The sequence below is a fragment of the Salvelinus alpinus genome, chromosome 14, assembly GCF_045679555.1.
Source record: "Salvelinus alpinus chromosome 14, SLU_Salpinus.1, whole genome shotgun sequence".
NCBI lineage: Eukaryota > Metazoa > Chordata > Actinopteri > Salmoniformes > Salmonidae > Salvelinus > Salvelinus alpinus.
Window position 1 is genome coordinate 7,434,179 of NC_092099.1, and position 16,284 is coordinate 7,450,462.

A 16,284-nucleotide genomic window follows, 5' to 3' on the forward strand; every position below is an offset into this window, starting at 1 on the left:
GTGTGCCAAGCTTGTAGCTTAGACTCAAGACTGTAATCGCTGCCAAAAGTGTTTCAACAAAGTACTGAGTAAAGGGTCTGAATACTTATGTAAATGTGATATTTCCATTTTTAATACATTTGCAACAACTGTTGCAAAATGTTTTTCGCTTTGTCATTATGGAGCATTGTGTGTAGATTGACGAGGGGGAAAAAACAACTTAATACATTTTAGCATAAGGCTGTAATATTACAAAATGTGGATAAAGTCAAGGGGTCTAAATACTTTCTGAATGCACTTTGTGTGTGTGTGGGTTTTGTGGGAAAGAGTAAGTATGTAGTGCATATATACACTGTGTACAAAACATTAAGAACACCTGCACATGACTTAGACTGACCAGATGAATACAGGTGAAAGCTATGATCCCTCACTTGTTTAATCCATTTCAATCAGAGTAGATGAAGGGGGAGGAGACAGGTTAAAGAAGGATTTTTAAGTCCTGAGACATGGATAATGCATGTGTGCCATTCAGAGGGTGAAGGGGCAAGACAAAATATTTAAGTGCATTTGAACAGAGTATGGTAGGAGCTGTCAGGCGCACCGGTTTGTGTCAAGAACTGCAACGCTGCTGGGTTGTTCCACGCTCAACAGTTTCCCGTGTGTATCAAGAATGGTTCACCACCCAAAGGACATCCAGCCAACCGGACAACTGTGGGAAGCATTGGAGTCAACATGGGCCAGCATCCCTGTGGAACGCTTTCGACATCTTGTAGAGTCCATCCCCTAACGAATTGAGGCTGTTCTGAGGGCAAAAGGGGGGTGCAACTCAATATTAGGAAAGTGTTCTTAATGTTCTGTAGACTCAGTGTATAGTGTGAGCGTGCATCGAGTCAGTGGAAGATAGGGTCATTGCAGATAGCCATAATTAAATGGTTACCCGGACTATTTAGCATTCTTATGGCTTAGGGAAGCTGTCTCGGAGCCTGTTGGTCCGAGAGCCTGTGCTTCGGTTGCCGGACGATAGCAGAGTGAGCAGTCTAGGTCTTGGGTGGCTAGAGTTTTTTCAAATTTTTCAGGCCTTCCTCTGACACCGCCTGATATAGAAGTCCTGGATAGCAGGGAGCATTTGCAATACCAAGCGGTGATGCAGCCAGTCAAGATACTTTTTGAGGATCCGAGGGCCCATGCCAAATCTTTTCAGCCTCCTGAGGGGGAAGAGGTGCTGTAATGCCCTTTTCACAACTGTGCAGGTGTGTGTGGACCATGTTAAGTTCTTAGAGTTGTGGACACAGAGGAACTTGAAGGCCTCGACCCACACCACTACAGCCCCATTGATGTGGATGGGGGAGTGATCTCCCCCTTTATTCTGCAGTCCATGATCAGCTCCTTGGGCTTACTGGCGTTGAGGGAGAGGTTGTTATCCTGGCACCACACTGCTAAGTCTCCGACCTCCTCCCTGTAGGCCGTCTCATCGCCGTCGGTGATTAGGCCTACCAACGTTGTGTCGTCAGCAAACTTGATGGTGTTGGAGTCATGCGTGACCATGCACCGAGCTTTAGTCTGTAAATGGCACTCACATAGTTATTTCCCCGCTTGTCCAAATGGGAGGGCAGTGTGAAGTGCAATTAAGATTGCGTCATCTGTGGATCTGTTGGGGCGAATTGTGAATTGGAGTGGGTCCAGGGTGTCTGGGATGATGTTGATTGTGTCATGTCCAGCTTTTCAAAGCACTTCATAATTACAGATGTGAGTGCTACAGGGTGATAGTCATTTAGGCAGGTTAACTTAGAGTTATTGTGAACAGTTTGAAACATGTTGGGTTTACAGACTGGAACAAGGAGAGATTGAAAACGTCAGTGAAGACACTCACCAGCTGGTCTGCCAATGATTTGAGAATGTGCCCTGGTATTCCGTCTGACCCGGTGGCCTTGCGAGCGTTAACCTGTTTAAAAGTTGTACTCACATTGGCCACGAAGAGCGGGATCATACAGTCATTTGGAAAAAGGGCTTTCACACAAGACTAGCTTGTTTGGGAGTTCTCCATCACTGGACATCTCACGACTGGGTTTCCCTTTGTAATCCGATAGAACCTGCAAGCTCTGCGTCAGAGCCGGTGTAATTAGATTCCACCTTCCTCCAATATTGTCCTTTAGCATGTTTGATGTCTCAGAGGTCGGAGCGGGCTTTCTTGCATGTGTCCATGTCCCGTTTCTTGTAAGCAGTAGCTCTAGCCTTTGGCCCAGCGCGGATATTGCCTGTAATCCATGGTTTTTGGTTTGGATATGTTTGTATAGTCACTGTGGGGACGACGTTGTCTATGCACTTATTATTGAAGCCCTGGTAAAGTGGTAAACTCCTCAATGCTATTGGGTGAATTCTGGAACATATCCCAGTCTGTATTAGCAAAACAGTATTCAAATCAAATGTATTTATATAGCCCTTCGTACATCAGCTGATATCTCAAAGTGCTGTACAGAAACCCAGCCTAAAACCCCAAACAGCAAGCAATGCAGGTGTAGAAGCACGGTGGCTAGGAAAAACTTTTTTTATTGTAGCCTTGCGTCTGCTTACATCGGACCACTTCTGTATTGAGCGCATCACTGGTACATCCTGTTTGAGCTTTTGGTGTGAACAGGAAACAGGAGAATAGCGTCATAACAGATTTGCTGAAAGGAGGGCCTTGTATGCGTTTCTGTGGGTAGAATAAAAGTGGTCTAGAGTTTTAGCACCCCTAGTGGCTCAAGAGACGTGTTGGTAAAAGTGAGGTACATCGGTTTTAAGTCTCCCAGCTTTAAAGTCTCCGCCCACCAGAAACATTGCCTCTGGGTGAGTGGTTCTTGTTTTTTTATGGCCCTATATATAGTTTGTTGAGTGCCTTAGCGGTGTAGGTTCTATGAGGGATTTAGACATTCGTGAAAATTACGGATGACAACTCTTGGTAGATTATGCAGCTTACCTAGAGGTATTCTTTATCAGGTGAGCAAAAGCTTAAGATTTCGTACACAACGGAAGCAGCGCACTAGTTGTTTATGAAGAGGCACACCCCTCCCCTTTGAACTTGCCCGAGGCCGCCTTTGTCCAATCATGCCGCTGCATGGAGAAACCCCTGAGTTCTAGGTATAGTCATCCATCCACATCTCTGCAAGACATACAATATTGCAGCTTTTCAAGTTTGTCTGATGGAAGAGCTTTGTTCGAGAGTCTCTTATCTTATTCTCGATTGACTGGACATTTGCCAAAAGAACAGAGGGGAGTGCCAGTCGATTTCCTCGTCGTCTCAGTCTCACAAGGAAGCCGGCTCGTCTACGGTGTCTACACCTGCAGCGTTTTGGTAGCCCACAAAACAAAGGCATGAACAAGGGAACATCTGAGTCGATTTTGAATTCGAAATCAAGGTTACCAACTGTCAATCTGATGTCCAGAAGTACTTGGCGGTCATGTGATAATAGTATGAACTTTCTGTACAAAAGAAGTTAAGATAAACATGAAAAAAAAGTCCCTAAACAGCCATATCCGTCAGCGGCATCTTGAATCACATCCATACGTATTCCCGTCTGTGTAGGTGTGTGTTATCATCCATACTTACTGGACTCTCCATCCTCTCCCTTGCTGGCAGAGCCGGTGAAGAACACGCTGCCATCCTCGGCCACAAGCAGGGCGTGTGAGCCGTCATGGCCCACCGAGAACTGGATGATCTTAGGGGACTTGGTGACAGGCAGCTCCACCCATTTACCTGCCGACGGACCACCTTGCTTGATGCCAAGGCTCTGATACTTCCCTGTGTAGTAGATCTGAGGGAGGGAGGGGCAGGATGGAGAGGGAGAGAGAGAGAAAATATTTAAAAAGGAACTGTTATGAAAAACTAAACTTTAACGGTTGAAAACCTGTAACTTTACCATGGTCTCACACCGGACGCTTCGGCTGAAAAAGAGTGTTCTGATTATCACAACATCAGTGAAGCACAAAAGCTAATTGGCTCAAGTTGGTTAGCTTACTACCACTCCAGACACAAATGAGAGCAAACCTCACTGGACCACTTTACTTGCTGTAGCAGAGCTGCTTAGACTGTTTTCAAGTTGTTTAGACCGGTGAGTGACTGTTTCCAGAAAGAATGTACATACACATCCCACGTGCGAAGACACACAAGAAACACTCACATCAAAGCATGCCTCCAAGTCTCAAATCTCATTTTCAGATGCATTTCTTAATGAGGAGGAAAACGCAGGCAAAAATCATCCAATTCAGCCCCTCTAAAAATTTTGGCCAAATCACCTTAACACTCGTGGGATGTTAAGGCCTATTTGGATAGGGCTAAATTGAAATGTTTCTTACAGAAAGAAAAATGAAGAGCATATGCACAACCATTGTAGCAATTGGAAGGGAACAGTTTGGAAATAATGGGATAATTATCAGACCAAAGTTGGACATAACAGTTCACCTGACACAAGACAATCCAAATATTACACTGTTGATTTTTTTTAGAGACTACTGGAAAATGTGGGGTAGGTGCAATGTGGGGTAGGTGCAAGCGGCCACACACCTCACTAAAGTGTGCATAGTTCCCTAAGCAATTTTAATGCACTTTTATGACTCAAAGAAGAGTCTTCAACTATAAGGTACTTTGAGCTCTACTAGCTGTGCCGTTGAGGAACTAGAGCAGGCACACCGTGCTTGGTAACACTGTCATAACCATGTCATAACAGCTAATATAACGTGTCATAACCTTTCATAATATGGTCAGAAAACTGTCATGACATATTTAGACCATGTTGTGACACATATTGCCTTATTTTATGGCTGGTTATGATACCTACATAAGAGTGTCAAAAACCCACAAAACAGAAGGCAAAACATTCCATTACACGATAGCCTACTTGTCAACAGGATGTTCATGTTACATAATATTTTATGAAACATATCCAATATTATATTATCATTGTAATTGTGCACACATCGATGTCAGACATCTACCCCAATGCTCCATTGCTGATGACTAGGATGAATGAAGGAGAAGATTTAAGGAGCAGGACAAGACACCCTCTTTTTGACTGATGACTGACATAAGGGCATCTACGTGATGGGCCCATCTGGCTTATATGATTATGGTGGTCATAATGCTTCTTGACAGAGTCATAAGGTGTATTTTCTTAGTCCAAGTAAAGTGACAGGACGGTCATCATTTTTTAGGACAGTGTAATAAAGGGTATTTTCTACAAGTTATTTAAAATATGCTGAAAAAAAGACATAAAGTGTTACGTTGTTTTTTCGTTTGGAACACAACCCTGCATCCCCCATCACACAATTACTGTAGTCCAAAAAACTTTCCATTATAAATCACAATCTGGGTCAGGTGGGCATGATTTGAAAGCCTGTTCCATTTCCAACATGACAAGCTAAGTTATGAAATACCATCTTGCAATGTTTTAGGCTTTCACAAAGCAACTCAGAGAAATGGATGGAAATGTTGGCGCATATAGAAAGGGGTCATGAGTGCGTTCACGTGCGTGTGCAGCGGCTCATTTTCTTATAAGCAATAAACAAACATAGGCTCATTCTGTTCAAAACAAACCAGGGTATGACCACATACAAACATTGTGATCATAAAAGTTGACACTATATGACATGAGGTTTATGATCTGGAAACGCACAGTTGGATTCACAGAGGTTTGGTTTATAACATCAAAGTGGTATTTATTATAATCCTCAACGTCTCATCATTCAGAATACATTGAGTGCTCTTAATTTACAGCATTTCCCTCGCTCAGACATAATTTTTTTTGCAAAAGTTGCCCGATTACCCGGGAGGGATGGGACTTGAAGGTAACTGTGAATTCAATGTTGCATGTGGGCCAATACCCCCCGCCACATCTGGATGACATTTTTGCTGCACTGGCTGGTGGGAAACACTTCAGTAAAATTGACCTGAAACAGGCTTACCTGCAGCTACCTGTTGAAAAGAGCACCAAACAGTACCTGACAAACACACACAAAGGTCTATACAGGAAATACCGCCTGGTTTTTGGCATTTCATCAGCCCCAGCCATTTGGCAACGAACTATTGACCACATCTTTCAAGAAATCCCAGGAACCCAATGTGTCCTGGATGACATGATCATAACAGGATGCAGACACAAAGATCACATGGCTAACCTGGAAAAGGTCCTGAGAAGACTGAAAGAGTATGGACTACAGGCAAACTTACAGAAGTGTGAGTTCTTAACAAGACATTTGTGGAGCGGTTGAAAAACGAGTTTTAAATGACTCCAACCTAAGTGTATGTAAACTTCGACTTCAACTATATATGGAAAACGGTCCTATTAGATAATTAAGGTGTGATAACTCTGTTTTGTATACATCTTTTTTTAATGCTTTAATTCCTTTTCGTTTCATTTTCTTTGACACTTATTAGGAAGTGATAGAGCCATAAACAAGTTCTCCATACAACCATCAGTTAGTGCCACAACGCTGCTCATTTGTGAAGTAATTATATATCTCGTGAGTGTGTGTGCGTTGTTGACATCTGCCTAAGTTACTGCGCAGATCTACCAGCCTGGACGTCCAGACGACGGGTCCGGAACGGCCATCCGCTGCCCATTCTGGTGTTGGACTGCTCCGTTGGCAGAAAGCCTACCAGGGTAAACCACCAGAGGGGGACCGCAACGGCGATCCCCAATCAGGACATCCCCTGGCCATTCTGGTGGTGGTTTGCAGCTTTTAGAAAGCCTACCAGGGTAAACCACCAGAGGGGGAACGCAACGATGATCCACAACAAGGACATCCTGGTTATGGTGGTGTGCAACTTGCAGGATAATTACAAGAATGAAACCACCAGAGGGGGACGGTCATGACTCTCGCTCCTGGGTGAGGACTCTGGCTCCTGGGTGAGGAGGGGGTTGGGGCAGTTTTATGACTTAACAACCGGTCGTAAAATGTCTCTCTCTTGCACTGCAGTATGGAGAAGTCAAAAATCCTGTGTGTGTAGAGAGAAACACTGCCAAAACATTATCAAAAGATTGGACATTGAAACAATATTTCTAACAAAAAATGTGGGAAATGGTTGGTGGGGATCCAAACAATAATCATGTCACATAATTTAGCATTTTGTGACGTCTTCACGGATGGTATAACAAGATAACTGTAACTCTGAAAGCAGACATGCTCGAGTTACCAGGTTTGCATCTAAATGTTGTAATCATATACGTTTTAAGTTTTAGAATACATAAAAGGAATGCTAACTAAATTTACATTAGACCAGCGTGACAGAAAGCGTGAACTGAACGTTACAAAATGGTGGGAACCTCTGAAAACTAGACCAGAGAACGTGAGGACGCAGTCCACACGCTGAAATGGTTGCAATTTAAATACAGACCAAGCAGGCAGACGGTGTAAGCCGGACGTCACGAATGGTTAGACTCTACCAGACCTAAGTGCAGCGCAGGCTGAATATGTGACCATTGGTTTAAAACTACTACACCAGAAAATGGTAAGACCCTCTGAAACACTTGACAAGTGAAGAAGATGAAGACTAGACATTCACAGTCTGCAGCTGTATATGTAAAATAGTCTAGGAAACTCGACCAAAGACGGACGGCAAAGAACAGTTTCCTCTCCTCACCATCGGTACCTTTGAGGTATCTATTCTAACGAACAGGAGGAATAACAGACCCCTCTCAACACCGTGTGGTACGATGTAACTATTCTAACAAACACTACAGAACAAAGAAGCCTACAACTACTAAGGACATTGTGACCTCTGGTGGACAAACCAGAGACTTTTGTCGAACTACTCCCATAGAAGGACCGGGTGATTTCAACAGAGACGACAAAGACAAACATTGCATTTTTTTCCCCGAATGAGCGGTCATTCATGTGCAAATTATTAATTCTCATGAGCATAGCTTCCACGTGTATGTACAATAAGCCCACTCTGTCTATCCCGCTCTTTCTTTCCCCACCCCTTTCATTGTGTAACAAGCGGTCATATCGGGTTAGTCCACTAGAGACTGTGTTTCATTGCATTATGTTAATAATCAATCATCTATACTGTGTGTGTGTTTATGTAATTCTGTGTGATTATTTAGTTAGTAAATAAATAATTAAGCAATTTGTGTATCGCTGATTCTACATTTAGGTTAGGGGTCGTGCAGATTTACGGAGTCAACGACGTTCAGAATGAAACTGATGAGGTAAAGATACATTAATTGATGGCTGGTATGATAATGCTATATTCTGATATATTCTTGAGTTAATTCGGGTAACTCATTAAACAAACTTTTCCCGGGGTGACCCGAGTTAGTACTGAGTTAATTGTTACATGATTAATTGAATCACAGTTAATTGATTTGATAAAATAACAGTCATCACATTAAATGGTTGTCACGTCGCGACAGTATTGTAATCTCCTGGCCCAAACTACTGTAATTTTAGACCCTGTTAAATCTAAAATACTGAACATATTTGTTAAGAAACTGAACCAAGCACTAGCAGTCATTTTGGCTCTGGCAACATTGGCTCGATTTTGACTGGCACCATAAGGGTGGGCCCAAAGCCATAGGGTATGGCAAGCGCTGGATCCCTGTGACAATATGTAGCATTTACAACTGTATAGGCACAGATAGATGAGTAGAACATCTTTGGTATCGGTTTGTTCCAACCATTTAATATCTATGAATTAGAATGGTGCTGGAGGGAAATGCAGCCGTTTTATGGGCTCCTAACCAATTGTGCTATTTTGTGTGTTTTTCCCTCGCTGATCTCAACTTTTTTTTGTACATATTGTTTCTATCCATTATTTCCTATGACTGAAAATAGCTTCTGCACATCAAAACAGCAATCACTAACCTCGAAAGGTATGAATAGTTTCAATGATTTGCCGGCAAAGGACATACTGTTCATCCGGACCAGGCCCAAATCCCCAAAACTCGAAAAGAAGCAGCATTATAGAGGCCGTGCGTGATACCTGATGAGGCTACGTCGCCAGGTGGATAAACCGCCTTTACCCCACGTTATATTGACAAATTTGCTATAACTGGAGAATACACTGGACGAGCTTCGCTCGAGACTATCCTATCACGTGATCTGAAGAACTGTAATTGTTGGTCGTGGTCGTGGTTGAACGGCACGACAGAATGGCAGCATATGGTAAACTCACTTCATTATTTAGTGCATCGATGACATCGTCCCCACTGTATATTTTCTGGGTGATTTAAATAGACCGACTTTCATCAAGCTGCCCACTCAAGAAAAAGCTTCAAACTGTAACCAGTACCTACAACCTGGTTCAAGTTATGGGTCAACCTACCAAGGTAGTTACAAAAAGGACAAGAATGAAATCAACATCTATTTACTAACGCTGCAGAAATTTGCTTTAAAGCAGTATCCAAATCCATCATATGTAGTGATCCCAATATAGTAGCCATATCTAGGAAAACCAAAGTTCCAAAGATATTTTTTTTGTTGCAGATTTACTTTAGTGCCTTATTGCAAACAGGATGCATTTTTATTCTGTACAGGCTTCCTTCTTTTCACTCTGTCATTTAGGTTAGTATTCTGGAGTAACTACAATGTTGATGATCCATCCTCAGTTTTCTATCACAGCCATTAAACTAACTGTTTTAAAGTCACCATTGGCCTCATGGTGAAATCCATGAGCGGTTTCCTTTCTCTCTGGACGCCTGTATCTTTGTAGTGACTGGGTATATTGATACATCATCCATTCACCATGCTCAAAGGGATATTCAATGTCTGCTTTTCTTATTTTTACCCATCTACCAATAGGTGCCCTCCTTGGCGAGGCATTGGAAAACCTTATTTGTCTTTGTGGTTTAATCTGTGTTTGAAATTCTCTGCTTGACTCTGGGACCTTACAGATAATTGTGTTAAGCACTATTATTGCACATAGAGTGATTGCATGTACTTATGTGACTTTCTCGCATATTTTTACTCCTGAACTTATTTGGGCTTGCCATAACAAAGGGGTTGAATACTTATTGACTTAAGACTTTTCAGATTTACATTTTTAATTACATTTGTCAATATTTCTAAAAACATAATTCCCCTTGACATTATGGGGTATTGTGTCTAGGCCAGTGACAAAATCAGAATTTAATCAATTTTAAATTCAGGCTGTAACAAAAAGTAAAGGAGTGTAAATACTTCCTGAAGGCACGAATACATCCACACTGAGCTTAAGGCTAGAGCTTCCGCTTTCAAGGAGCGTGACACTAATCCGGAGGCTTACAAGAAATCCCGCTACGCCCTCCGTCAAAAAGGCAATTCGTCAATACAGGACTAAGATCGAATCCTACTACACCGGCTCCGACAATTGTCGGATGTGACAGGGCATGCTAACTATCACAGATTAAAAAAGAAACACAGCCGTGAGCTGTCCAGTGACGCGAGCATACCAGACGAGCTACACTGAACAAAAATATAAATGCAACACCTAAATTGTTGGTCCTTTGTGTCATAAGGTGAAATAAAGCATTCCAGAAACATTCCATATGTACAAAAAGCTTATTTTACGCTCATGTTGGTGCACAAATTTGTTTACATCCCTGTTAGTGAGCATTTCTCCATTGCCAAGATAATCCATCTACCTGACAGGTGTGGCATATCAAGAAGCTGATTAAAACAGCAGGATCATTACACAGGTGCACCTTGTGCTGGGGGCAATAAAAGGCCACTAAAATGTGCAGTTTTGTCACACAACACAATTCCACAAATGTCTCAAGTTGAGGGAGCGTGCAATTGGCATGCTGACTGCAGGAATTTAACGTTAATTTAAACTAATCTGCATGCTCGTCGTCTTCACCAGGGTCTTGACCTGACTGCAGTTCGGAGTCGTAGCCAACTTCAGTTGGGAAATTCTCACTTTAGATGGCCACTGGCACACTGGAGAAGTGTGCTCTTCACAGATTAAATCTCGGTTTCAACTGTAAAGGGCAGATGGCAGACGTGTGGGTGAGCGGTTTACTTATGTCAACATTATAAAAAAAGTCTCCAATGGTGGTGGTGGGGTTAAGGTATGGGCAGGCATAAGCTACGGACAACGAACACAATTGCATTTTATCGACTGCAATTTGAATGCACAGAGATACCCGTGACGAGATCCTGAGGCCCATTCATCCGCTGCCATCACCTCATGTTTCAGCATGATAATACACAGCCCCATGTCACAAGGATCTGTACACAATTCCTGGAAGCGGAAAATGTCCTAATTCTCACCTTCCCGACAATATCCATCTACTTTGCACAGCCATTGAAGAAGTGGGACAACATTCCACAGGCAGCAATCAACAGCATAATCAACTCTATGTGAAGGAGATGTGTCATGCTGCATGAGGCAAATTGTGGTCACACCAGATACTGACTAGTTTTCGGCTCCACGCCCCTACCTTTTTATTTAAGGTATCTGTGGCCAACAGATGCATATCTGTATTCCCAGTCATGTTAAATTGACTGACTTCTTTATATGAACTTTAACTCAGTAACATCTTAGAAATGTCTGCATGTAGCGTTTATATTTTAGCATTATTGTACTGCACTTGGCAAGTGTCCTGCACTGTTTAGAATAATGGTGTTTTGGGGCCTCCCGAGTGGCACAGCGGTTTAAGGCACTGCATCGCAGTACTAGAGGCGTCACTACAGACCGGGGTTCGATCCCAGGCTATATCACAACCGGACGTGATCGGGAGTCCCATAGGGCGGCGCGCAATTGGCCCAGCGTCGCCCGGGTTAGGGGAGGGTTCAGCCAGGGGGGGGCTTCACTTAGCTCATCGCTCTAGCGACTCTAGCAATCTCCCTTGTAACATACATAGTGAAGCGTCCAGAAGAGAAATGTACTTTTTCTGAGCCAGAGCAATTCACACATCAACATCTTTGAAAATGCCAATAAACACAAAGCTCTAACGGAAATGCGAGTAGTTTACTGTCATTCCAGGTGCTGAAGTTGGCTTGCTAGCTAGCAAGTGAAATAAAACTTTACTCAGCCTGCATAGCAACCACTCGTGAGAACAGACGACTAGACCTTTTGCATAACATAATTAATGACTGGTCGCGTCTGTGGCAACATGACTAAAAGAACCAACAACCAGATTTTTTTATCAGACTATTTCCTCTAGAAGAAGAATGAAATAGTGTGAATTTACTTATCGAAATAATGGTTTTAGTAAAATTTGAACTGAATGTCGAGCCATGTGTCTATGTGTTCGTTTAAGAAATTAGGCATAAGAGGCAGTGCACCAAAAATATATAGCAACGGGTAACGCTTTGCAACGGAAAACTATTGGACAATTCCATGTTAGTCTATCCCCGTTTCGCCTCCATTTGGTTCTTAGTAAATACACTGGTGGTCACATGACTGAAGTAGCTCAAATGTGTTAACTTCAAGCAGATGTTGTTGTGTTAGGGAGCGTTAATGGACTTGTGTGAGGCAGAAGGAGTGTGTGTTTGTGTGTGTATATAATGAGGAAGAACAGACCGAGCAGAGCCCTTGTGTCGCTGGTCACATCAGATTAGAATGACGATTGCCTGCTTCTCGAATTCAATCTTCTTTGCACCCACAGCAACACACATGCATCTCAGTTTGTACAGTTCTGGTGATCTTACCTTTCCTGAGGCCGTTTTCATCAAAGCAAATTCCCTGCCTGCTCCCAGCAATGCTGCCTCCTCGTCAAACCCTGTACCTTGAAAACACAAAAACACATTTTGATATGAGAAACACAGACGCACAAATTCACACACCCAGAAATGTATTACAGGAACTCACACGTGGAGACCGGTGCATTGCAATCCCTGGAATGGAATGAATCGAAAGGTATGGTGGTTTGCGTTTATTCCATTCCAGACATTACAATAAGTCCATCATCTGATTCAGTGACAACAGTCTCTACCTAAAAACACACATATGATTATGCCTCATGCCAATATTTGACAGAGTGAGAAGGTGAAGTTTCCCTAGACACTGATCTTGGTTGAGTTTAGCATTTCCCCCGCTAATGGTTAAGGTTAGGATTGGGGGAAGGGAAGCTGACCATAGATCTGTACCTAGGGGAAACTTTACCCGAGAGCATAGTCAGTAGAACTCACTGATGATGTGAAGGTCTTTCTCCAGGTCAAACAGAGAGATGCCGCAGGCATGGAGACACTTCCTGGCCAGTTTCAGCTGAAGCTCCTGCTGCAGTGCTGGGTCTGTACTGGTCGCGTAGATCCGCACCACAAACCCATCCTGAGGGAAACATGGCAATTTCTGTAACTTTATCTCAAAATGTCCTGGTTTTCCAGAAATCCTGGTTGGACGATTCCTAGAATCAGGAGAGAATAAGCAGGAAATCCAGAATCCACCCACCCAGGAATTCTGGAATACCTGAGTGTTTTAAGGAACATTACTGGAATTTTGAAAACCTAGTCCTGAGTAACACACATATGAACACGCAAAGTCAGGTATTCCTGACATGCAAAGAGATTTGGATACGACGATTTTGACAACCATACACTGTGTGTGTTCGTGCATGGAGACACACCCCTAGCTAGCTAGATATGGCATCAGGCCACAACATACCAGTTGGGTTGGACCCTGGCTTAGGTTTGTGCGATATTGTATGTTTTGAGAGCAATGCATGGCCGTTGCTGTGGGGAGAGAAAAGTGTGTGCTTGAGATTCTATTTCTATGATGTCTCTCCCACTCTCTGCTCTGATAGCTTTGCAGGCTCATGTCTATCTCCATTATTGCACTTCATTACTTATTCAAAATGATTTAGTATTTAAGTATACCATTAGTAGCCGTCTATTTACCACCACCAAACCGATGATGGCACTAAGACCGCACTCAACGAGCTGTATAAGGCCATAAGCAAAGAAGAAAATGCTCATCCAGAAGTGGGGCTCCTAGTGGCCGGGGACATTAATGCAGCCAAACTTAAATCAATTTCACCTAATTTCTACCAGCAAGTCACATGAGCAACCAGAGCGGGAAAAAAACTCTACCATCTTTACTTCACACACAGAGATGCATACAAAGCTCTCCCTCACCCTCCATTTGGCAACTCTGACTATAATTATATCCTCATTCCTACTTACAAGCAAAAACTAAAAACAGGAAGAAACCAGAGACTTGCTCAATACGGAAGTGGTCAGCTGACATGGATGCTACGCTACAGGACTGTTGTGCTAGCACAAAATTGGAACATGTTCCGTGATTCATCCAATGGCATTGAGGAGTACACCATCTCCGTCACCGGCTTCATCAATAAGTGCATCGATGACGTCGTTCCCACAGTGACCGTACGTACATTTCCCAACCAGAAGCCATGGATTACAGGCAACATCCGCACCGAGCAAAAGGTTAGAGCTGTCGCTTTCAAGGAGCAGGACACTAATCCGGACGCTTAAAAAAAAGAAAAACGCTCGTCGGATGTGGCAGGGCTCCAAAAATATTACGGACTACAAATGGAAACCCAGCCACGAGCTACCCAGTGACGTGAGTCTATCAGACGAGCTAAATGCCTTTTATGCTCGCTTCGAGGCAAACAACACTTCAGCATGCAAGAGAGCACAAGCTGTTCCGGACAACTGTGATCATGCTCTCCGTAGCCGATGTGAGCAAAACCTTTAAACAGCTCAACATTCACAAAGCCGTGGGTCCAGATGGATTACCAGGATGTGTACTCAAAGCCTGCGTGAACCAACTGGAACGTGTCTTCACTGACATTTTCAAGCTCTCCCTGACCGAATCTGTAATACCCACGTTTCAAACAGACCACCATAGTCCCTGTGCCCAAGAAAGTGAAGGTTTTCCGGTTTGGAGCGTGCAGTCGCAATTCCGCCTCGCTCCACAGGTAGTTGTACCATTTTCATTCATTTTCATTACAGTACAACGGTTTGATTTGTTTGATCTTAGCTAGCTACATAGCCGTCTTTGTATCAAAGATAATTGTGTAGTTATTGAGGTTATTGAGGTTCGCTAGCCAGCTATTTTCGTCCGAACGTAACAACGTAGTCAACACTGCTAGCTAGCCAGCTAGCCACCGAATAGCAGCATAGCAGCACTGGAGAAACGATTACATTACAACGGAACGACTTGATTAGTGTAGTGTTAGCTGGCTACACAGTTCTCTTTGCTATCTTTGTATCTAAGATAATCGTGTAGCTTAGAGTTGGTTAGAGTAATTATTCGGTTAACTAGCCAGCTATTTTCGTAACGTAACGTAGTCAACACTGCTAGCTAGCCAGCTAGCCACCGAATAGCAGCATAGCAGCTCTGGAGAAACGATTACATTACAACGGAACGACTTGATTAGTGTAGTGTTAGCTAGCTACATAGTTGTCTTTGCTATCTTTGTATCTAAGATAATTGTGTAGCTTAGAGTTGGTTAGAGTAATTATTCGGTTAACTAGCCAGCTATTTTCGTCCACCGCGCTGCGCTGCCGTCTCCTACCTAGTCAACACTGCTAGCTAACACTGCTAGTTAGCCAACTTCTACCGAATAGCAGCACTGTAGAAACTCACACTACAACTTACATTACAACGGAACGACTTGATTAGCGTAGTGTTAGCTAGCTACATAGTTGTCTTTGCTGTCTTTGTATCCAAGATAATTGTGTAGTTTTTGAGTAATTGTCGAGGTTACCTAGCCAGCTACACGTTCAAACAAAGTCAACAACGCAGCCACTGCTAGCCAGCCTACTTCACCGCCAGCAGTACTATATCATTTTAGTCAATAAGATTTTAGTCAATAAGATTTTATTTTATTTTTGCAACGTAAGCTTAACTTCCTGAACATTCGAGACGTGTAGTCCACTTGTCATTCTAATCTCCTTTGCATTAGCGTAGCCTCTTCTGTAGCCTGTCAACTATGTGTCTGTCTATCCCTCTTCTCTCCTCTCTGCACAGACCATACAAACGCTTCACACCGCGTGGCCGCCGCCATTCTAACCTGGTAGTTCCAGCGCGCACGACCCACGTGGAGTTCCAGGTCTCCGGCAGCCTCTGGAACTGCCGATCTGCGGCCAACAAGGCAGAGTTCATCTCAGCCTATGCGTCCCTCCAGTCCCTCGACTTCTTGGCACTGACGGAAACATGGATTACCACTGACAACACTGCTACTCCTACTGCTCTCGCCTCGTCTGCCCACGTGTTCTCGCACACCCCGAGAGCTTCTGGTCAGCGGGGCGGTGGCACTGGGATCCTCATCTCTCCCAAGTGGACATTCTCTCTTTCTCCCCTGACCCATCTGTCTATCGCCTCCTTTGAATTCCATGCTGTCACAGTTACCAGCCCTTTCAAGCTTAACATCCTTATCATTT

The 16,284-nt window shown here is 43.4% G+C and overlaps 1 protein-coding gene across 19 annotated transcripts in view; it reads right to left on the reverse strand.

Annotated features, from left to right (window-relative positions):
- Positions 1-16,284, reverse strand: part of LOC139539159 (E3 ubiquitin-protein ligase MYCBP2-like) — a 233,145-nt gene that overhangs the window by 154,537 nt on the left and 62,324 nt on the right. For all 19 annotated transcript variants that reach the window (XM_071342003.1, XM_071341989.1, XM_071341984.1 and 16 more), the window contains exons 10-12: positions 13,069-13,207; positions 12,589-12,665; positions 3,566-3,770 (exon numbers count right to left, since the gene is read on the reverse strand). In XM_071342003.1, coding sequence (XP_071198104.1) covers positions 3,566-3,770; positions 12,589-12,665; positions 13,069-13,207 — 421 coding nt within the window. The remainder of the gene's footprint in view (positions 1-3,565; positions 3,771-12,588; positions 12,666-13,068; positions 13,208-16,284) is intronic.